General features: G+C 36.9%; 1 protein-coding gene across 2 annotated transcripts in view; it reads right to left on the reverse strand.

Moving 5' to 3' along the window:
* Positions 1-24,339, reverse strand: part of golph3a (golgi phosphoprotein 3a) — a 40,710-nt gene extending 16,371 nt beyond the window's left edge. The window contains exons 1-2 of one of the 2 annotated variants that reach the window (XM_028805634.2): positions 23,727-24,337; positions 10,256-10,387 (exon numbers count right to left, since the gene is read on the reverse strand). In XM_028805634.2, the coding sequence (XP_028661467.1) occupies positions 10,256-10,387; positions 23,727-23,948 (354 nt within the window). In that variant the 5' untranslated portion in view covers positions 23,949-24,337. Of the gene's footprint in view, positions 1-10,255; positions 10,388-23,726 lie in introns of both variants that reach the window. The other variant, XM_051929608.1, reaches the window with a different exon arrangement.
* Positions 24,340-24,670: the final 331 nt, after the last annotated feature.

Below are 24,670 nucleotides of genomic sequence, written 5' to 3' on the forward strand. Positions count from 1 at the left end.
GATCCAACCGGCAAACGCTTCAATCAACTTCCAGCCTCACTGGGTCACATGTTTTAGGCCTGCACCAAATTAACATCATAGACCAAAAAATTTTTAAGTGCCTTTCAGACCCTAACCAATTAACAGGTGTGTTTGGTGTTCTTCCAGATGGGCTTAAAGTGGAGAAGGACAAACAAACTGATTACCTTCACTACACTATTGGCACGCATATTTATTTTGGTAAACTGGAAGAATCCTAACTCTCCTATTTTAAGTCAGTGGGTAACTGATGTTGTATACTATTTGAAATTGGAAAAAATCAAATTCTCAGAGGATCTGTGCAGAACTTTTTCAAAACCTGGCAGGATTTAATCAATAATATTTTAGAATAAGTTCTTAAAGCACTGAGGAAGTAGATTCTCTTCCCATTTCTTTTTCTTCTCCATTTATCTTTATCCACCTATTAAACTCATCAATTTATTTATTTTTACTAGCTTTAAGTTTTACTCCGTTGGCCATGCACTCTTTCTCAGAGGTGGGGGTTGATCTGGTTTCAATCCTATTTTTTGTAAAAAATGGCTATTTGTATGGAATGATGACAATAAAATCAATAAAATTAAAAAAAAAAAATAAAATAAAAAATAAAAAAACATATCAATCGCGTCCATTTCTCAAGCCACAATGAGTATTGAGATATGTGCCTTGAGATTACATAAACATATTGTAAGATAGGTTATATGTGCCATTTTTAACAAAAACACCAATATTATGAGATTCTGCCATTTAAAAAGAAAACCAGTCATGTGCGATAGCTCAGCACTTAGTCTTCTTGCACAGCAACCTTTCAAACCCCCGTGTCAAGTGGTTGATTTATTTTTGATTTACTTCTGTATGAATGTGATAATTTGCACAACAGAAAACATCCTTATTATGAGTAAAATAGTACCAGGAATATGCAATAGTTATTATTTCCAGATATCTTTTGTTGTTACTAACATGTGTCGGAAACACAAAAGGTGTGCATCAATACTTGGCTTGAATAATGAACATATATTAAATTTTAGAAATTTTCCTCCGTGCCCCATAACCTCCATTGTAAAGCACCAGAGTGGGAAATATATATACTAATATATATATTATATATATACACACACATACACGAGGGGGGACCCAAAAATAACTGGAAATATTTTTAAAAGGTGTTTAATTTAATTTTCTGTACAAACTACAATTAGTCTCCTTCAAAGTACTCTCCATTGGCTGTAATACACTTATCTAACCGTTTGTTCCATTGTTCGAAACATTTTTTAAATTCGTCTGAAGTAATGCCCATTAATGCTCTGGTCGTTTCTTGTTTTACCTCTTCGACGTCAGCAAAACGCCTTCCTTTCAAGTCTTTTTTCATCCGAGGGAACAAAAAGAAATCACACGGAGCTAAATCCGATGAGAAGGGTGGGTAGTTCAGGGTTGTCATACCGTTTCAATAACAATAGTTTCTGCAACACTTTTTTCAAGAAGAAAACAAAATTTCACTGCCGCGTGTTGCTCACGATAACCGGCCATCGTAAAAAAACGACGCTTGCACAAAACTACTTTTACAAACAAAATTCACTGAACACAAGCACAACCTTCCAGACTGATGGCACTTGGCAGACTGACTTGTAAGGAGTGTAACTAGATCGCCCTAGCGGCCCAACCACGTACTACAAGTACCAACCTAACAACAACAAAATTCCAGTTATTTTTGGGTCCCCCCTCGTGTGTGTGTGTGTGTGTATTATATATATATATATATATATATATATATATATATATATATATATATATATATATATATACATACATACACACATATATACTGTATATATACACATATATACACACACGTATATTATCACTTTTTGTAATTTATAGAAAGCACTAAACCTTCTTTAAAGGGTTCTCAGCCATTATATATAAGCAAACTAAAACTAAGCCCTACAAAAAAACGAAAAAAAAAACACACTGCTTTAGTAGAAAATAAACGGGTTCCAATTAAAATCTGGTTAAAGCAATAACCTACAATCACTTTGGACCTCCAGACTGGAGTGGAGTACCCCCGACCTAAACAGCTTGCTGTGCTTTTTATCTTGAATATTCAGCATTTAGTAATTCATGTGGCAATGATTGGATAATGCCTGAACCTGTATTTTTAGTATTGATTTTAAGCAGTATTCATATTTCAATAACTGGAGAGAAAATGTCAGTGAATTACATTTTCACACATGTACGTTAAGAAAAAAATGAGGTAGTCTACGATGATCGTATCATTCTTTATAAACCCTACGCTGAAATCACCCCCCCAAACCAATAAATCCTCCCATTTGCTGTTACATTAGGGTTCAGGTGCTCCCTCTGCTCTTGTCACACATGAAATTCAAGCTCTTGTAAGTATTATGAACATATGTAACTATTGACCAAAACTAATGCTAATCACATTTTATGGAAAAGTGTTGTGTCGTTTTGGCTTTGTGTCTGGCAAGTAATCTGCATTTTGCAAGGTGTATAAAAATGTGTACAGAAACACAACCATGACATGGGAGCACATAAAAAGAAAATGCTCCCAAGTAATGGTGACCTCTCTCTAACTCACACCTAGGGATAATCCAGTACAACTCTCAAAGTCACTTTTCAGTTTCTTCTGCCAACTCCTAATCTTTAAATCCTTAATTGACAGGGCAAAATCCCAGTCATAAACAATATGCAAATCTTCTTTTGTAAAGTAATTCTTTTGATGACAGCAATGTCCAGTATCTAATGCCATACTCTAAAGAAAAAGAAGGCTTGAAATACATGGCATTGTCAACAACTTTTGTAACAATATTTTCAGCTTTGTACCCCTTGATGTCAACAGTAGCCTTAAAAGTGTTAATCATGACTTTAAAGCTTGTAACAAGATTTATTGCTGTGCACTTTTTTGGAAAAACTAATTTAAGAGCATATAAATAAAATATACTTGCACATTTTTTTTTTTAAACTCAGATGAACTGGTTAAGCAAAGCAATAACTGTTCAACTAATTGATTAGCAAAATAATTGTTATTTGTAGCCCTAGGCTCATTGTGGAAAGAAATAAAATGAAGTAATTTGGTATCATAGAAGAGGACAAACAAGCCATAAAAGCTTAGATTAGGCTACAGTTATGAAATATGTTGTAAGAAAAAACAGTAATCACTTTAGGTCACCAGCATCAACACACGTGCGTACATAATAAAGCCAAATACTGAAGGATGGGGAGAAAGAATAATATTTTACAAAGAAGCTTGTTTGTGGATTTTACAGAAAGCTACAAAAACCCAACAATTCTGGATTGTGAGAGCATCAGGTATCTTAAAACCATCTTTCATCTTGCAGGGAAAGTTATATCCACAAATGTCATGTGAATTACTCAAACCATGTGTATGTTTTAAATTTATTTGGAGATGGCAAAATGATTATTTTAAGCAGGGATTTATAAAAAAAAATATATGAAAAGCTTTAGTATAAAATACATGGTTCCCCACATTTCTAATTTTCTAAGCATGTTTCATTAGGTAAAACTTGTATCCATAGTTGGATGATCCTACCCAAACCCCACCAAATATGAAATGCCTGTCTCTGTCTCCTCTTTAGTGCATTCAAGATATAATTTAATTAAAAACATTTCCACTGCAAAAGAACAGAAGCAGGGCTGGAAATTCACTAAACCAGGTGACCTTTACTAGTGATATGAAAATTTCATTTACAAAACAAAATTAAGTATAATCGCCAGTTAAACTCTTCTCCTACTCACAACAGGACAATGAGAAATCTAGGGTGATCTGCAGAAAAAAAAGGGGATCAATAAAGAAATTGAAATATATGGTGTTTTGCACATTTTTGTATAAAATGTTTTTGAGAGTCACAAAGAGGTGATCTTTTCATCAGCTATTAATTTTTAACCCACATATCCAGTCTAGGATCGCGGGCACCTGGTACCGATCCTGGCAACTTTTCCTGTGAATGTTTCCTGTGAAGTATAAACCACCTCTCTTCAAAGCATTTGTTCAACACAGGTCGCACAGCTATATAACACACAATCATACTGGGCTAAATTAAAAATGCCTTTTTTGATTTTATATCATGATAAACAGTTGAACAATTCACTATTTAAATTGCTGACACCAAGAAATACAAAGACTCATTACAAGAACAAACCACTAGTTATTCAAAACTATTGCAAATGAGAACACGTTTTCACAAATGTAGAATACTGATATCCAACAAGCTCGCTCAAAACAGACATAAAAATACCAATATATACATTTGTAACACAGACTAAACGGACTATGGCACATGGACACAGATCTGCTCCCAGCATGTGCGATTTTTGTTTTTAAGCAGCTGCTGCTGCCAGCTAAGATTTTCTTGTATACAAACTTGAATTAGACTGCCTGGCAAAATTTGGTTAACAGGCCATGATGGAGCGCACCTTTACATTTAAAAAAATATATATTTTCTTAGTCATCTTGAATTAAAATAACACATACTTCCTGAAAAGCACCATTTTTTTTTCTACAGAACCACAACACAAAATACCACCACTCACATCCTATGTGTGAGATAATCTACTGTATATAATTTTAAGATGATTTCTATCCATCCTGTAGTAATACTCTGTTTGGGTATATTCAGCCTTAGTGTTTGTAATATGCCACCTATTGAAACACACTGTATTTTGCAATGCACATAGTAATAAAGTACACTCCAATAGACTTTCATTACAATAGGTGGCACATCGTAGAACATTTGCACTGCTGTTGAGAATCATTCACCAAATGCCATATTAGTGAGACAACAGAAAAAAAAAGCAGTTACTAATTGTTCATTTATTTTTTATAGTCCTAATCACATTTGAATTGAGTCATTACAGCTGTAAAGAGGACACACTGGCCTCCCAGGATCAGAGTTTGAGACACCTGTGGTCATACCATCAGCTAGTTTCGTCTATGCCACAGTCAATAGGATTAGTACTTTCTCTTTTTTTGTATTTGTATTTCCTTTTTTTGTGTCATACTGTCAGTTGTAAACGGCATCAATTAAAATTAAAAATATAATATACTTTATAAGTACATAAAGTAAATGCCTTTAAATATTTACTAGCATTACCTCTTTGAGAAGGAGAAAGGGCAGATCGGGCTCTTTTTTTCCCCAAAAGGAGAGTCCATTACTTAAATGTGGGTACTGACATCCTTTACTACCAACTCTGATGACCAGTTCAATTTTCTATGCTGTAGTATAGGGATGCTCCAATAAGTTTAAGCCTGATCCCATGCACTGATTTCATTTTACTTGATCAGCCAACTCCAATCCCTATTCTGATTTTTTTCCCTTTAAAAAAATTTGTTAAACTAAGCTCCTGAATAACCAGATGCATAGAAGCCTTATTAAAGTGTACTTTTATGAACTACAGAACCAATGATATTAACTGTTAATTTTTATTAACAAAATGAAATTCTGTTGGTTTATTGTTCAGTGACCATAAAAATACTAAAATAAAATTACCTTAAAATACATACTTTAACTAATAAAATATGTACAAATATGTATCCATAATACATATGGCATAAAAATAAAAAATATTCTCATTAATTACAAGCTGTCACATTGTTTATTTTTTTTCTGTAATGCACCTATCTGAAACAAGGCTTAATTTAAAAAAAAAAAAGTTTTCACACATTTCTTACACGACCAACAATTAAACACTGCTTAAATTTAAATATACAGGCACTTACAGATTTTAATAGTTTTAAATCATTAATTGCACTATAGCTTTTTGCTGTTAAAATTCTTGAGTTATTATAAATATGGATTACCATTTTAACATAGTAATTTTAATATGCTGTATAACACACTGAAACAAACAGTACAAATCTTTAAAAAAAGTTGCAAATGTATCAATATTCATACGTTGTTGATCAAGAAGAGACAACACTAACATGCTTAATAGGTTTAAAAGTAAAAGATACATTTTTCTGTTAAGCTAACAAGCCTATTGCTTACTAAGAAGCAATTTCAAATTCTTAGATAGATAGAGATAGAGATAGATAGAGAGAGATAGAGATATAGATACTTTATTAATCCCAAGGGGAAATTCACATACTCCAGCAGCAGCATACTGATACAAAAAACAATATTAAAGAGTAATAAGAATGCAGGTAAAAACAGACAATAATGTTAACGTTTACCCCCAAAGCCCAAACCCCCCCCCCCTCCCCCCACACGGGGGGAATTGAAGAGTCGCATAGTATGGGGGAGGAACGATCTCCTCAGTCTGTCAGTGGAGCAGGACAGTGACAGCAGTCTGTCACTGAAGCTGCTCCTCTGTCTGGAGTTGATACTGTTTAGTGGATGCAGTGGATTCTCCATAATTGATAGGAGCCTGCGGAGCGCCCGTCGCTCTACCACGGATGTCAAACTGTCCAGCTCCATGCCTACAATAAAGCCTGCTTTCCTCACCAGTTCGTCCAGGCATGAGGCGTCGTCCTTAATGCTGCCTCCCCAGCACATCACCGCGTAGAAGAGGGCGTTCTTTTACCTTTTTACCTTTTCTTTTTCCAATTAAAAATGTAAGCTGCCGCACTGAGAACAAGCTCGTTGTTGAAACTGAATGTAAATGGCAAAATAAAAAGGTCTGAATTCATTGAAGCAGCTTTTCTTGCCATTTGTGTAATTGTACAGAAGGATGACTCATTACTCCACTTTCTTTAACGTAAAGGTTAAAATTCCAATTGCCTCTCACTTTCTGCTCTACAGTAAAGTCCATATTGCTAAAACAAGCCTCAACCTTTTTTTTTTTTTTTTTTTTTAAAGATGGTAATGGCTCAACTACCACACTACCTTGCATAAAGGAGAACTACAACTAAATTGCCATAAAGCTTACAAAAGCGAGGGTTGAGACGATCAGCTTCTGTGATCTGCCAATTACGTCTTTTTAAGTAAAAATCGGAGAATTTAAATTGGTGGCCAATCAATTGTAGCGCCCCAACGGTAGTAGGCCATGCAAATATCTTCACTTCAAGAGAGGCCTATGGAATCAACAAGCTAATTAAGAAGGAAGGCTCAGTTATGGCATGCTCTCTCAACCTGCTAGAGCCTGTAGTGGTTGAGAGAATGAAGACAAAATCAAAGTCCATTAGGAATAAAAAACAATTAAGCAAGACTTGCATAGATGGCCAACCCTTCATCTCACTTTACCTGGAAGAATTAACATTGTTAAAGATGAATATCCTCCCTAAGCTTCTCTTCTTATTTCTAAACATTCCAATATACATCAATAAATCATTTTTTAAGAAATTAGATTCAACCATAACCACATTTATTTGGAATTCAAAACATCCAGGTATCCAAAGAGCAACCCTACATAGGCCAAAGGCAGAAGGTGGCATGGCTCTACCTATCTTTCAATTTTATTACTGGGCAGCAAACTATAAAAAACATACACAGACTTGGTCCGCAATAGAAATAAAATCCTGCAGCACTTTTTTACATTTCTTGCTTTGTGCCCCAATGAATGCAAGTTATTGCCAATATACTAACACCCCAATTGTGCTTCACTCAGTCAGAATACGGAACCAATGTAGGAAGCATTTTAAGATAGAAAATCTTTTATCTGTGGCACCTCTGCACGAGAACCACCTTTTCAACCCTCGCAAACGCAGTTTTTAATGACTGGAAAACGTTTAGGATTAAATCACTTAGAGATCTGTACACAGACAATGTCTTTGCATCACACAAACAATTACATTCTAAATTTAACTTTCTAGCAACACATTTCTTTCATTATCTTCAAATTAGAAACTTTGTTAAACAGAACCTGTCCAATTTTCCTCACCTCCCACTATGCTGGAAAAAATATTGCTCAGTTTCAAGGACTTAGACAGCACTTCTGCAATATATAAAACCATTTTACAGTCCCTCCCTTTCAAAGATCCAACAGGACAGTGGAAAAAGGATCTCTCACTCAACATCTCATAAAAGGAGTGGAAGGTAGCAATGCAGAGAATTCACTCGAGCTCCATATGCGCAAAGCATAAAATTATTCAACTCAAAATGATAAAATCAAGCACATCTGTCCCGTTTAAAATTGTCCAAAATGTTTCCAAGTGCAAGATCCAATCTGCAAACGTTGCAATCAAGTTCCAGCCTCACTAGGTCACATGTTTTGGGCCTGCACCAAATTAACATCATTCTGGACCAAAATCTTTAAATGCCTTTCAGACAGCTTTGGTGTCCTTGGTGTCACAATCCCTCCTAATCCACTAACAGCTGTGTTTGGTGGACTCCCAGATGGGCTTTGAGTGGAGAAGGACAAACAAACTGATTGCCTTTACTACACTATTGACACGTAGACTTATCTTACTTAACTGGAAGAATCCTAACTCTCCTCTTTAAGTCAGTGGATAACTGATGTTATATATTATTTGAAATTGAAAAAAATCAAATTCTCACTTAGATGATCTGTGAAGAAATATTTCAAAACTTGGCGTGACCTAATCAATAACATTTTAGAATAAGCTTTTAAAGCACTGAGGAAGCAGATTCTCTCCATTTCTTTTTCTTCTCCATTTATCTTTATTCACTTATTAATTCATCTATTTACTTATTTTTACTCGCCAAGTTTTATTCTGCTGCCCATGCTCTCTTTCTCAGGGATGGGGGTTGATTTGTTTTCAATCCTATTTTTGTAAAATTGATCTATTTGTATGGAATGTTGTGTGATTTCAATAAAATCAATAACATGATTAAAAAAATGAATAATACATCATATTCTCTCTATGACACAATAAGTACATTTACCAATGAATTATTCAGCAGAAGTGTGTCAAGAAATGTTACCTTCATAATGCCTCACTCTGTCATCAGCAAAGTCAGAAATTTGTTTTTGTCATTTCCTATTTTCATTTTGTAATTTGTGTGTTTCCTTGAAGGGTACTGTTGTTGGTTTTATTTCTACATTTCTTGATCATCTGTAAAAGCTACAGTTCACCTGGGACAAATAAAGCACTATTTATCCCAAGTGCCACCCTGTAAATTTTTTTTTTTTTTTTTGTAGGTAACACTGGCATATTAATCCTTTTAGACCCTACACCCAAAAATCTACCTGGGCAAACAGAGGTATTTTTATCTAAAAAGTAGAAATACCTTAACACTTTATCTGCTTTATGCCCTCTTATTCAGCATAAAATCAGCTTTCTACTCTTTATCAGTTAAGCACAGTACTACATAATATAACATGAAAATAGGAAAAAATGTATTTTTATTGGAAAAGCAACCAAAATGTGCAGAGTGAACAAAATAAACCACATAACCATCCTGTTTCTGAAAAAAATGAATTGGCATCCTTTTTAAATAAAAAGCATTTCTGAGTAAAGTCAAAATATACAGCACACTCTTGTATCAAAACACCACAATTGAACTTTGAAAGCCACTTCAGATAAAAATGTTTGTTAACTCTACAATCCCTGAAGCCTACGAAAAAAAGTCATAAAGCTGGGCTACATTAAATTCCTTTGCAGCTTTCCATCAGCGTCTCTGTTTTGCAAATGTGTCAAGCAGCAAGCAGCCTGCTATCCAATCCCCCACCGACACATCTGAAGTTCTCCCAGCTCAGATCTGTTTATCTGGGTGTGAGATGCCTGGAATTGTATTGGGTAAATAATATATCGTTATTTGGAATACATACATTTCATGCGTGCTCAATGTCTACAGCAATCTGTGTAAATGCAGGATGACAGGAAATGTGAGGTAAGAATTCCATTGCCTATACAATTACAGGCACTTCATTTCAAGATAAAGAGACTTGAGCTGGGAAAACTTCAGCTGCCTCTATGGGGGATGAGTGAGCAGGCTGCTTTGTGCTAGTTGACACATTTGTTTAAAAAAAAAAAAAAGTCGCTGATGAAGAAGTGCAAAGGAGTTAATGTGGCTCAGCATTATGACTTTTTTCATAGGCTTCAGGGATTCCAGTGTTAAACAATACAAGTAAGTAAAAAAACAGCATTAGCTCTAAAGGCAAAATGTGATAATACCAATGTGATAATAACTGTGATAATACCACCACACTTTTAGGAACCGATACATGAGGTTAAGAAGAAGTTCCAAGTTATGCCTGTTGTGTTTATAGCCTATTTTTATGTGCTTCTATACTCTTATGCACCACTTAGTAAGCCGAATTACAAATTCTGCTTGAGGTCTGCAAGCAAACTGTCCATTCTTACCTTCCTCGCTAATAAACTTTTTCTTCTCATTCCGCAAGCTTCCAGCTGTAATCGCCCTCTCAATGCCAGTTCAATTAACATACAACCACGTAAACCCGAAGAAATGCAGTCATTCCAAAATGATGTATAACCCTGGAAAACAAAAAGGAAATGATTGAAAAACTAGAACCTTTAAAATTAGGCATTCCCATTGTCAAGCTCAGAGATACTGATTATTATGTATTAATACTGAGAAAATGAAAGATTCTTTCCATATGAAAGACCACCCATATCTGTAAGGTTAACCTAGGACAGATGCAGAGTTGCAATATAGATTTTAAAAACTGTAAACGTTTTAAAATTTTATAAAATAAGTGAAATATTTGGAGGTTGCATTTGTTTACAATTGAAACACTCCAGAACTGGTTGATGCCAATGCTATAAAAAGTAACCTATAAGTTTATTATGTTAAAATGGTACTATTGGACAGATGCAAGAAATGTTCCCTTTGTTCTTTCAAGTCAAACAATATATATGGTTTGAATATTTAATATTGTTCTTAACGATTTACATTTTTAAAGTTAGGTGTGCAACTGAAAGGATTTTTCAGATGACCAATTATTAATATTACTACATCATATCCTGATGAACCCTGTACATAACTTTAAACTGGTCTGATCGAATTTTTGATGTGACACTATGGCTTGCCTAAAGCAGAAATTCCATAAAAAATAAAGTAATGTAAATACAGGTTACTGAAGCTACAAAATACAGTAGGAATTAATTTTCTTTTAAGGGGTAATTTTTGCACCCACTAACTAAAACTCAGAGTTATATTATAAACAAATGTGGATATTTTGCAAAATATACAAACTAACATTTTACATTTTCTGAATAGTGAAAGCGATTTTAGTTTTTATCAATAGCAGAAAAACATTTTGTGAAGTATATGCATTCGGTCTCCTGGTTTTATTTTTTAAAAATGTCAAAAATAAACAAGAAATAAAATAGTAATTCAATTATTTTTTTTATTTTTACATTGTATTTCTGTCAACTACTTTAATAAACCATGCAAGTACAAATTCGATTGTACTAAATAAACATGACAATAAACTGAATTTGACATGTTTTGTGTATGTTCAGACCAAGGAACTATTGACTAAAGTCAAAGATATAGCACTTAGAGTCACTCATCAGTGTAATTTTGTATTAAAGTTAACCCCATGTACTTTACTAAATGTATTAATTTGAAAAATGCTAAAATCTAATCCAAATGTTATTATTTTAAGTTCCAGACTACAAATCCAGAGATTTGTAATAACCACTCAGGCAATAAGCATAAGAGAAAGCAGCCAGACAAGGTTGCACAGATGAGGGCAACACATCCAGTATGGGGGGCTCGAATATAATGACCACTTTTTATTTATTTTTTATATATTTATTAGGACTGTCAGATCAAATGTCACTATATGAATATAACGAGTGTGTTTGAGGGGGGAAAAAAAAGTGTTCTTTAAACGCAAAACCGGACATTAGTTGTAACAGAACGGCTGTTTATTGTAAATTACACTAATGTCACCATCATGTTACTCTGGACTATTTTGTCAAAAGTATCAAAATATTGACCAAGTATCAATTTTAACATTTTAAAATTACTTCAATACTCATTTTTTATAGTATCGATTCTAAAGCCTACATTACGAATCCACTTCCAATTCGCAGTGGCTGCCCTGTTTCCATCCACTCACAAGTGGTAATAAGATGACAATTACATGCTTAACTGACACAGGACAGCAGGAGTGGTGTCTGGAAATACTTCGGCTTTGTAGCAAATGGTGACTTTTAATGTTAAATATCTTAGTTCTAAATTATGAAAACATTAATAAATATAAAACTGTAAACTGCTGCGTTTGAAGTAGGGATTTTACATTTATTTTTTTCTACATGCTAAAATGCTTTTGTAGCCAGTTAAAACATTTAAAACATCAAGACAGTGTTCTTCAACTATTTTCCTAGGATCACTTTCATTCTGTGTCATGCTTTTCACACTGGTCTGTGTGTGTTGCTTTTCTGAATAATGATCTTACAATCATGCCACTAAATGACTTGCGCACTGCACAAAACCTTGCTGCATGAATTTATCAAACTGTACATGATTTGAAATACCTACAGTGCATCCGGAAAGTATTCACAGCGCATCACTTTTTCCACATTTTGTTATGTTACAGCCTTATTCCAAAATGGATTAAATTAATTTTTTCCCTCAGAATTCTACACACAACACCCCATAATAACAAATTTTGCAAATTTATTAAAAATACAAAAATTGAGAAAGCACATGTACATAAGTATTCACAGCCTTTGCCATGAAGCTCAAAACTGAGCTCAGGTGCATTCTGTTTCCCCTGATCATCCTTGAGATGTTTCTGCAGCTTCATTGGAGTCCACCTGTGGTAAATTCAGTTGATTGGACATGATTTGGAAAGGCACACACCTGTCTATATAAGGTCCCACAGTTGACAGTTCATGTCAGAGCACAAACCAAGCATGAAGTCAAAGGAACTGTCTGTAGACCTCCGAGACAGGATTGTCTCGAGGCACAAATCTGGGGAAGGTTACAGAAAAATTTCTGCTGCTTTGAAGGTCCCAATGAGCACAGTGGCCTCCATTATCCGTAAGTGGAAGAAGTTCGAAACCACCAGGACTCTTCCTAGAGCTGGCTGGCCATCTAAACTGAGCGATCGGGGGAGAAGGGCCTTAGTCAGGGAGGTAACCAAGAACCTGATGGTCACTCTGTCAGAGCTCCAGAGGTCCTCTGTGGAGAGAGGAGAACCTTCCAGAAGGACAACCATGTATGGTTGTATGGTAAGAGTGGCCAGACAGAAGCCACTCCTTAGTAAAAGGCACATGGCAGCTCGCTTGGAGTTTGCCAAAAGGCACCTGAAGGACTCTCAGACCATGAGAAAGAAAATTCTCTGGTCTGATGAGACAAAGATTGAACTCTTTGGTGTGAATGCCAGGTGTCATGTTTGGAGGAAACCAGGCACCGCTCATCACCAGGCCAATACCATCCCTACAGTGAAGTATGGTGGTGGCAGCATCATGCTGTAGGGATGTTTTTCAGCGGCAGGGACTGGGAGACTAGTCAGGATAAAGGGAAAGATGACTACAGCAATGTACAGAGACATCCTGGATGAAAACCTGCTCCAGAGCACTCTTGACCTGAGACTGGGGCGACGGTTCATCTTTCAGCAGGACAACGACCCTAAGCACACAGCCAAGATATCAAAGGAGTGGCTTCAGGAAACTCATTTCAGCCGCTTGTATTCGCGATATCGTTCTTTCGGTCACTACCCATAGCTCATGACCATAGGTGAGGGTAGGAACATAGATCGACTGGTAAATTGAGAGCTTCGCCTTGCAGCTCAGCTCCTTTTTCACCACGACAGACCGATGCAGCACCCGCATTACTGCGGATGCCGCATCGATCCGCCTGTCGATCTCACGCTCCATTCTTCCCTCATTCGTGAACAAGACCCCGAGATACTTGAACTCCTCCACTTGGGGCAGGATCTCGCTACCAACCCAGAGAGGGCACTCCACCCTTTTCCGGCTGAGGACCATGGTCTCGGATTTGGAGGTGCTGATTCTCATCCCAGCCGCTTCACACTCGGCTGCGAACCGATCCAGAGAGAGCTGAAGATCACGGCCTGATGAAGCAAACAGGACAACATCATCTGCAAAAAGCAGTGACCCAATCCTGAGCCCACCAAACCGGACCCCCTCAACGCCCTGGCTGCGCCTAGAAATTCTGTCCATAAAAGTTATGAACAGAATCGGTGACAAAGGGCAGCCCTGGCGGAGTCCAACTCTCACTGGAAACGGGTTCGACTTACTGCCGGCAATGCGGACCAAGCTCTGGCACCGATCGTACAGGGACCGAACAGCCCTTATCAGGGGGGCCGGTACCCCATACTCTCGGAGTACCCCCCACAGGATTCCCCGAGGGACACAGTCGAATGCCTTTTCCAAGTCCACAAAACACATGTAGACTGGTTGGGCAAACTCCCATGCACCCTCCAGGACCCTGCTAAGGGTATAGAGCTGGTCCACTGTTCCGCGACCAGGACAAAAACCACTGGGATTCTCTCGGAAGAGCTAGAAGAAGTGGTCGGGGAGAGGGAAGTCTGGGCATCTCTGCTCAAGCTGCTGCCCCCGTGACCCGACCTTGGATAAGCGGGAGACAATGGATGGATGGATGGCTTCAGGACAACTCTGTGAATGTCCTTGAGTTGCCCAGCCAGAGCCCAGATTTGAATCCGATTGAACATCTCTGGAGAGATCTTAAAATGGCTGTGCACCAACTTTTCCCATCCAACCTGACGGAGCTTGAGAAGTGCTGCAAAAAGGAATGGGCGAAACTGGCCAAGGATAGGTGTGCCAAGCTTGTGGCATCATATTCAAAAAGACTTAAGGCTATAATTGCTGCCAAAGGTGCATCGACAAAGTATTGCGCAAAGGTTGTGAATACTTATGTACATGTGATTTCTCAGTTTTTTATTTTTAATAAATTTGCAAAAACCTCAAGTGAACTTTTTTCATGTTGTCATTATGGGGTGTTGTGTGTAGAATTCTGAGGAAAAAAATGAATTTAATCCATTTTGGAATAAGGCTGTAACATAACAAAATGTGGAAAAAGTGATGCGCTGCGAATTCTTTCCGGATGCACTGTATAAGAAGAATTGTTGCAGTTGTGCATAACAATGGCTCCAGTATTGTACTGGATGCAAACATTTTTCTTTTTGGATCATTTGTTTTTTTTAATCAACATAGGAAAAATTGACTGGCTGACTAATTGAAAAAATTATAATTTATCGATTATCAAAGTAATCATTAGTGTCAGCTCTTGTAGTGAGGTTAGCCTCCTAAGAACCAGATTAAATTATATGTAAAGCACAGGTCATATAACAATATTTTTAAACATATTCTACCATATAATAGGACATATGTCCTCTTGCTCTGTGGCAATAAGTACTCTTATATGACGTCACAATACAAGAGGAAATAATCTGTGTGAAAAGAAAAATTTATACATATATACTATACAGACTTATTTTGAGGAAACAGGGCAAGGACTGGGATATAGTTTTTATCTTATCAGTCAAATAAAACAAAATCAGCAATGCCTAAGCATGTAAAATACTGTCAAAACACATGCACACTGAGGAATTAAAAACACTTAATGCAAATCTCACTATTAAAAACAAGAAAAAGCAAACTGCAGAAGTAGACACAAATGGAGACAGTGCATGATTCATGTACTATTTAAATTACAGCAGACAATTGCATCTCACTTCTAAGTAACAAACTACTTGATAAGGGTTAGCATAACAGAATTTTGCCCAGTTAAAAATCATTTATTGACAAACTAAAAATCCTAAACCAAATTAACTGGTTCAGAGTCAGCAAGCTTTGCAGATTGGAGCAACATTTCGCTTCAGACACAAATAATAAGAATTAAATAAGAAATACACATTAACTGCATGATATTTTGGATAGGTTGTTTAGGGCCACTTAGAAATAGGGCAGTGATGGTCAAGAATTTGGGCTCATGATCAATTCATCCCAATGAATGTGATTACTGATTTTATTTATTACCTTAACATTGGCATACCAATTAAGACCTAAATAAAAAATCATTAACAAAAAAAATTATAAATACTAAATAAAAACACTTCTAGTAATAAAAAGAATGTGATTAATTACAGGAAGCACAGAGATGGTTGGAACTTCAGGCCAGGAAACTAACAGAATTGGTTGTCTCCTCTGTAGTAATGCCTTGCATTCCCCCTCAATAATAGGGATCCTACCTTTGACAATGACATCCTGTCAGTCAGGAAAATCAGAAGGGAAAGACTCCCCCGTGAGGAAAAAGAGAGGTAGGGAATGCAAGGAACAAGACCCTAGGAATTTTTATTGTACTAACCCATCCATTCCCCTAAATTAACTGGGAGTCTGGCAGTGTCTCTGACTCTAAATAATACCAGTAAAATAAACACATAACAGCTAAATTAAATATGCTAAAATTAATAGACTAAATTAACAGGCCACAAAAATCAAAATGCACAATGTGTTAACAGGCCACAAAAATCAAAATGCACAATGTGCAACAACCAAAAAGACACACATCCTAAGCTTTCTAACCAATAACATATTCATGTTCTGTGTTTTAGGCTAGGTGCAGTGGATGACCATATTGCCCAATGTAATGAATGCTAATGGTGCATTGTTCAGCTTTGAACTGGGACTCATGATAAAATACTAATTTAAAAAAAGATATAATTGTTATGCATCACACACAACAGCAGGCCTGAAAAACAAAGAATGGAAGTCATGCAAGCTAGTCAAAATACCACAAACTAAGCCCAATATTGTAATTTTTGAGCTAGTTTCTAGGATTTTTTTTTTTGTTTAGCAAATTACATTGATAACTTTTATAAAATACACGGTATACAACAAACAGATTTCCTACTTTATTATTTATTGGTTTTATGAACTGTATCACAATGAATTACAAATCAGTTGGGCATGCGTTCAACTCGGATCTATCTCACATTTCTCCCACCTCCTGTCAATGGGAGTGACTTACTTGGATTTGATGTAATCATTTACAGATATTACACATGGATCAAATGATACTTGTATTTTTTTCCAATGACACATAGTATATGTTACAATGTTTGCAAAGTGCCATCTTGCATTATCAACTATGCATCTGCATAAACTAATCAGAAATTTACATGCTATACCAAGCCTGCCTGAATAAATGATTTCCCTGAGAAACAGATATCATGCTCGTGGCACTATAACAATGAGTTTAGAATATTATTAAAAACAACAATTTAAGATCAGATGAAGATATAAAAATTGCCCACAGGCTCTGAATGCACAACTGCTTATTTAAAACACAGTGCAGCTCAACTTTGTTCACATTTAAAGTGGTTTGACTGCAGGAAACAAAAAGAAGAAAAAAAAAATGTAATGTGTTAAAAGTTGGTGACAATGAAAGCATGGCCAACAACTAATTTGTTACACCATCTTTATGTTAACCGCCTCAAAGAACTAGAAGAATTTGCAAGTCCTTTCCAGATATCTCATCCCTTGAGGAATCCTAAGTGACAGTGTAAAACCTTGTTCAGACAACATCTGGTGAATCACTTAGCTGGAAAGTACCCAGTGACAAGGAGAGCAAACTATGGTAGAACATAACAAATGGCACCAATAGTTGCACCGCAAAAGACATAGTACCAATTCAGGTCACCTAAAGGAAGGGGTTAAAACAACTTCTGAATACTTTACAGTGGAATCTGTGGTTTGTCTTTGATGAATGTATGATTTGCATACTAGTACTGTGTAAACTAGTGTGCAAAATACCCTGTGGCAATCGGGGGTTGTGTTAGCATTCCTTTATTGGCTGAAATCTAAAAAATTACTGTGATGCCATGGAAAATACAGCTTGCTCTAAATAATTCAATCACATAGGATATGCCCATTTTAAATAGGAAATTTATATCACATACGGATACATGACACACACACAGTTCTACGCAGGAGGAAAAAAAAAAATGGCCACTCAGACCCTCACTTCAACAGCACCAAAATTTTTGATTGAAATTCCATTGTTTGGGACATGTTCATTGTTCTGTGTGAATTAAAAACAGAATTGTGTTCTTTGCAAATACCTAGAGGTGCACTCTTCTGAAAAAAACGGTGGAGTCTTACAGGTCGATCTATTTTGTCTATGCATGATTCCTGGAGTTTATGAAAAAAAAAAAAATCTACTGTTAATCTTGTTTGCACTGGATTATGATGTACAGATTGTCATACAGTATTTTTTAAACTTCTTACTTATTCATTTGGGTCCAGTGACTTTGAAACCAGTTTTACTATTCATTTTACAATGGCATTCCAAACCTTTACCTTATGTAATTGCTAGGAATGCATCATAGTAGTCTTTTCTCTGTGTTCATAATAAAAATGACATGACTTAAGTAATAATGCATTTCTTGTATGATTAATACATTACATTCGGTTTCCAATGTCTTATCTTTTTTGTAGAGCTAAGTAGTGGCCAATCTTGCATAACTGTGATCGACTTTAGATATATTGCTGATTAGAACTGTCAGCTTTCTAGTTTGCACTGCATTTCCTTTTGAGACACGAGACTTGTCTTCTCACGTTGGCTTTTAAGTGTTTCCCCAGAAAGCTGCAACAGATACCTGAAAAGACACTTTAGCTTTCACAAAAGTATTTTTGTGGAGACAAACTGAATAAAATCTTTTTCTGGTACTACTAATGGCTAAGCTGACAATTGTAAATTACATTAACACCTTTTGGTGAAAAATTTAACTTGATATCGATATTCCAAGTTGTAGGAGTTGCTTGATATTCATGAGTCATAGGATGAGTGGTGCTTAACCAGATAGAGCCACTCGACCATAACTGAACATTTCCACAGATGGAAGCAAGTTGCAATCAATAAAATGACAGTCTATTTGTTGGTAACTTGTCTGCACTGGTGAGAAAAACAGAATACAGTAGAACCTCTGGTCACGAACATTTCCAAACACATACAAATCGGGTTACGATCAAAAAGTTTGCCAAAATTTTGCATCTGTTCACGACCACACGCTCTGGTGGTGAACAAAAACACTGGCGGCCAGTTTCCCAACACACATTCATATGCACCAATGATTTCCCTTTCTCTATTTCCCATTTTCTTTTGTTTGTGTATACAGGGCCTAACAAAGCAGCTGATGTTGCAAAAGGAATTATGTTAACCAAGCAGAGGCCTCAAGTGCTAGAAAAGGTGGAAAAACTGTTGCTAGTGTGGTTGAACGAAAAACAACTTGCAGGGGATATCATAAACGAGCCGATCATATGCGTGAAAGCCAGGAATATTCATGGTGATTTGCTGGAAAAAAAATCCTTCGAGTGGCGAAGGTGAGGAATTTAAAGCCAGTAGAGGATGGTTTGAAAAGTTCTGCAAGAGAAGTGGCATTTTAATTTTTTTCGCTGTGCTTAAAACTCAGAAAAAAAGTTTACAGCGAGCAGTTCATAACGGTCTAGTGCGAACTCTTACAATGTTAGTTTTCTCTGTTGTTCAAGGTTTTCTCAGTGTTATTCAATGTTTTTACATTTAGTTTACTAATACACTGTGCATTCTATGGTATAATTAACTATTTTTGTGCTTAAAAAAATATATATATTTACATACAGTTCATACAGTCTGGAACGGATGAATTGTATTTACATACAATCTTATGGGGAAATTACGTTCAGGTCGCAACCAAATCGGGTCGCGTCCAGAGTTTTGGAACGAATTCCGGTCGTGACCAGAGGTACCACTGTATTGTCTGTATTGTCTTTAATATGACATTTTATGTCCCTTGAATTAAATATTAAGGAAATTTTAGGTAGTGCAGTTGATACTGAGGGTTATCATTGAATTCACAGTACAAATTCTTCTGTCACAAGTTTGTGACTACACATATCTGGGATTAAATACACAACATTAACTATACTCTTCACCATTTTAATACTATTACAAAGAAAACTGCAAAATCCCAAATTATATAAGGCTATGAGGGGGAAATATGTATCCTACAATTTAAAAACAAAAAAAAAGCAGTAACATCTTAATTCATGATTTAGACCTTTGGCAGTCCATCCTTAAACAATCACAGTTACCAAACTTTACTGTTATTTTAAACATATTTTTGAAATTTGTAGTCTCCTCTAGCTGTTCTGGTAACCATTCATCCTTTATGGTTACCATATGGTTACGAAAAAGTAATTGAAAATAGTTCTTCCCTTACTGTCTTCTCACATCACATGGCTTTGCCTCTCCAAATCAATCCAAGCTCCAGCATCTTGTAGTCCCAGTCCTCTGACACACGACCATGTTACCCAGCAGGGCACACCAGAAACAAACAGGCATGCCCCATCAATGAAAGATAAACGCTACTAAAACATCAATATTTACATTTTTTACATATCAAAGGTTCTTAACCACTTTTACTAATGGCCCATAACTCTATTTGTCAACAAGCTAAGTGGGAAGCACAATAAGAAATAAACATGCTTCAATGAAAAGAGCACGCAATTTTAGGTTCATACACAGAATACGATATATGTTTGCCTAGTAATGACATCAGCATTTGGTCATTTTTTTTCAGACCAAACCTTTAATAAAGACACACCAATGAAGGCAAGCACTGAACAAAGAAAAATTAGAGCACCTTTTAACATTTAGTACAAACCTAACCAAACTTCCAAACCAGTTTGTGCAATTAACAATGTAAAATGCTCTCTTCAATTTACTTGAACGGTTTGCTAAATAAAGTTAAGCAACATTTTATGAATAACAGATGCTTTTATTAGTGAGATTTCTGATGCTGCCAAGAGAAGACTAATCTTTACAGTCAACAGACAGGTGAGTGATAAAACAACAAAGTTGAGACTGCAGATTACTGTTCATGAGACACGCCCAAAAACATGACTTAACTAAGCACATTGCCTAGTAGGAACTCTACCCATACATGCCAAAGGATGCCTGTCAGATAGAGTATCAGCAAATACTGAGGATGGCACTACATTGAACTGCAATCTTCATACACTTAATTCTGTCATCTTTTAATTTTCTTAAAGATTTAAAATGCACTGCCTCCTGATGGCTATCACCCATCCTCTTTTATACATCACACCTCCTAGTTGTCTTTCATTTGCACTTCCGAATCATAGTGTGTAAGTGAAGGGAGAGAACACAATTCCAAGCACTCATGAGGCATCATAAAGAGTTCATCTGGCCGAAGTCTTTATCCAAGGAAACTTGCAACATTTGACATACAATTGGTTATAGCCCTCACAAACCCCAATTGAAAGCACAGCCAGGTAAAGTTATTTATTCTTGGTTACACTGTGTTATTTGAACCAATATTCTCAGGGTTTGACATCCAAAGTCTTAATCATTATGCCACACAGATAAGTCTTGTGGTCCCACTGTGACTGCAGGATTTTGTTTTGTCCTAACTCTGAATTTTATTATGTGAGCTGTTGATTACCAGTTAATGTGTTTTGGTATCAACAAATATTCACACTAACAAAAATACTTTGCATACTACAATGCACATCATGTATATCTCAGTATCATTTATATTTAAAGAAATACTCAAAATGATATCTGTATATATTACACATACTTTTGAGTTGAAGACAGGACTTTTGACTAATGAATGAGGGGGAGAGGTGGCTTTTCAATTCAAAAGCACAGAATTATGGAACTGTGTTTTCTCTTGGTTATAATTGTAAGCTGTACGCAACACAAGTAACCCAAGAATTTTTTTTTTCCCCATGGATGTTTTTCACATTATTTGCCATCGTACAGCATGGGTCAGTAATACGTTCTTGTATGCCATTATCCTCCCTCTCTCTCTCTCTCTCTGTATCTCTCATTCTGCTTGATAAACATAAAACATTTTTCTCAGCCATTACTACACATCAAGTACATCATGTAACTGAAAAAAAATTCAATGTAGTATTCCTTTAAAGGCTTGAAGTTTGGAGAATTAGGTTGTTTTTGTATTTCAAGATATTGCAAGCGGTCATCTAAAGGAACTTACATTACAGAGCACTTTTTAAGAATAAGGCAATTGTTTTAATCAGTTCATGAAAAAAGTTGTAATGCTCTCACATATAATGTCACCATAAAAGTGGCGTGAAGGAATAGTCCTTTATCCCTTGTACTTTGTAATGACGACCAAGGAAAAACTTTTTATCCATTTCCATGCATAATGAAGATAAAGTAGCTTATGTTTCAATGGAAGTGGATGGTGGCCAACGCAGGAAACAGCAAACAATATAAAAACGCCCATGAAAAAATTTCACGTTACTCATCTGACATAATCCACATAGTCATCCATACTCAAAACATGCAAAAGTTGTGCATTTTTCACTTAAGTATTACTAAATTGACACCTCTGTTAAAACAAAATTAGCCCACGTGCTTTACATTTTCTGAGCATACAACTTAATGTCTTTACGTGGATTATTTGACACAAGTAACATGAGGTTTTCAGTTCAAAAAGTGTGAAGGGGTTCCAGGTTGTGAACTACTTATTTCACTGGAGGATCCAATTTAACAATATTTTAGCAAAAATACATGTATTTTACAGATATTCGGTGTGATCTGACACGGATAACATGAGTAATGTGAGATTTACTTCATGAACGTTTTGACTGTGTATACGGTTTCCAGTTTTGGCCACCATTTGCTTGCATTGAACCATAAGCTCTGTTTTCAGTGAAAATATGACATTAAAATTTTTTCTCGGCCAAATACATGTGGTAACATTTACAAAGATATATTTGGTTAGAGTATTCCTTTAAGTTTTCTGGGATGCGTCGTACTTAGACACAGTCACACACACTGTATATACATACATATAAGGACACGCAAACCTACTTCCACCTGTGTGTCTTACATATATGTACACAGACGCAATTAAGTATTTTATACAGATAACGGTTTTTAAAACATTCTCAAACACACTTAATTCAAGTCGGGCTCGCGGGATACAAAGCCTCTCCCGGCAACGGGGACCAGCGCAGAAGTGGACGACAACAACGTTATTACTTTTATTTTACTCATTTATCAGCATGTATTTATTGTTTACGGCCATACCACCTTGAATACGGCCGATCTCGTCAGCTAAGCAGGGTCGGGCTCGGATTAGTACTTGGATGGGAGATCAGCATGTATTTATTGACAAGTGTGGGGATAAAGCATGGAATTGATTAGATTTAGGTTATTTTAAGGAATGATATTACTAACAAGTAAGATGCTCATACAGTTTATGTCTTAAATAATGACAAAACCTGCTTATTCTCCGGTTAATTCTCCACCCGTGTGTCCGTTGTAATTCGAAATGTTAACCAGCCACGAGCGCAAAGCAACACATCACAAAAGCGGATTGTTTTCAACAGCACGAGTTTCGGTTACCGAAAAGTAACGGCATGTTATGATTTCTAGTGATACCTTTAGAGGCGTTGAGTAGCACTCTCATGCTATGAAATAAACATTGGGCATCTTGTTGCTTGTCATGTTTGTTTGCGTCTGTACGTTCGAGTTCTACCCCAAAAAAGACAAACATGCCATTAAATAAGAGAAACTGACATATGGTTTTATCGAACCAGCTGTTAAGTCGCCCGATTAAACAGCATATAAACGACAGCACATGTAAAATGAAGTAAACGCACCCCTGTTACGGAGTGGGACGATGTTTCCCACAGACCCCCCCCGGCCCCCTGAGCCCTAAAGTTGAGGGGCGTTAGTACAACACGCTGCCAACTTCCCTTTTAACACTCCTCCGGTCGCATTACCGTAAAAAAGTAAGGCTACAAGTACTGCAGAAATGTAAATGAAGAAATGCACCTCACGATCTTTCAGGCCCAGAAGCAGCACCTCTTCCATTAGCGTAAGCCTGGTTTCTTTGGAGTCTCCCTTGTCATCTTCGTCTTGCTCTTCTCCCCGCCGAGTTTCCAAATCCTCATCCCCGGAACCTCGCTCCTTGTCAGCGGCGGCTGCAGCGGCGCTTCGGGAGGCCTCGGTCCGCCTCTGCACCAGGCCCGAGCTCCGCTGGGTCAGAGAAGTCATGCTACCAAGTCCGAATCGCAGTCACACATGCACGCACAAACGGGGAAAGAGACAGAGACGGCTGCAGCCTGCCTTAGGTCGCTCGCAATTACTTTGCTCCTTTCCCCTTTTTTATCTTCCCCCTCTCCCTCTCGCTTATTTTACGCTTAGACTTTCCAGACAGTCATGGATTCGGGAAGCAGCCCCGCCGTTGAATCTCTGACTCCCCACTTTGACAGTTCTCCCAACTGTCTCCCTGATAGGAAGTGCACCGATTCCAATTCGGCCTCTTTCTCTCTGAGATACACACTCTCTCACTCCCCCTTTCTTTTCTTCTCTTTTCCTCGACTGCTTTCTTGATGCACTCCTTCCCTAGTCTCATCCAATATGGCGGCACGTGGTGACGTCAGCAGTCAATGTGGCACTTTCATCCTCCCTCCAGGTAGGGGGGGGTGGCCAAGAAGGAGCGCGCAGAAACTGAACGGGGCAGCAGCAGGGGGTAGTGCGAGTCACAGTAGGTGGACAGGGGTGCCGATTGCTGGCTGTGGAAAAACCACAAGGATGAAAGAATTAAGGGGCCACCTTCAATTTTTTGCCTGGGTGAGTCCCACGCGGGAAGCCTACTCGATAATCAGTTCAGTTTACTTTTATGTAGCGATATCCTCCGAAGACAGGCATATAGCATGAACAGATTTACGAATATAAAACAGTACCTGCATGCAACAAAAATGTATGTTAAGTTT

This window comes from Erpetoichthys calabaricus, chromosome 7, assembly GCF_900747795.2.
Source record: "Erpetoichthys calabaricus chromosome 7, fErpCal1.3, whole genome shotgun sequence".
Taxonomy (NCBI): domain Eukaryota; kingdom Metazoa; phylum Chordata; class Cladistia; order Polypteriformes; family Polypteridae; genus Erpetoichthys; species Erpetoichthys calabaricus.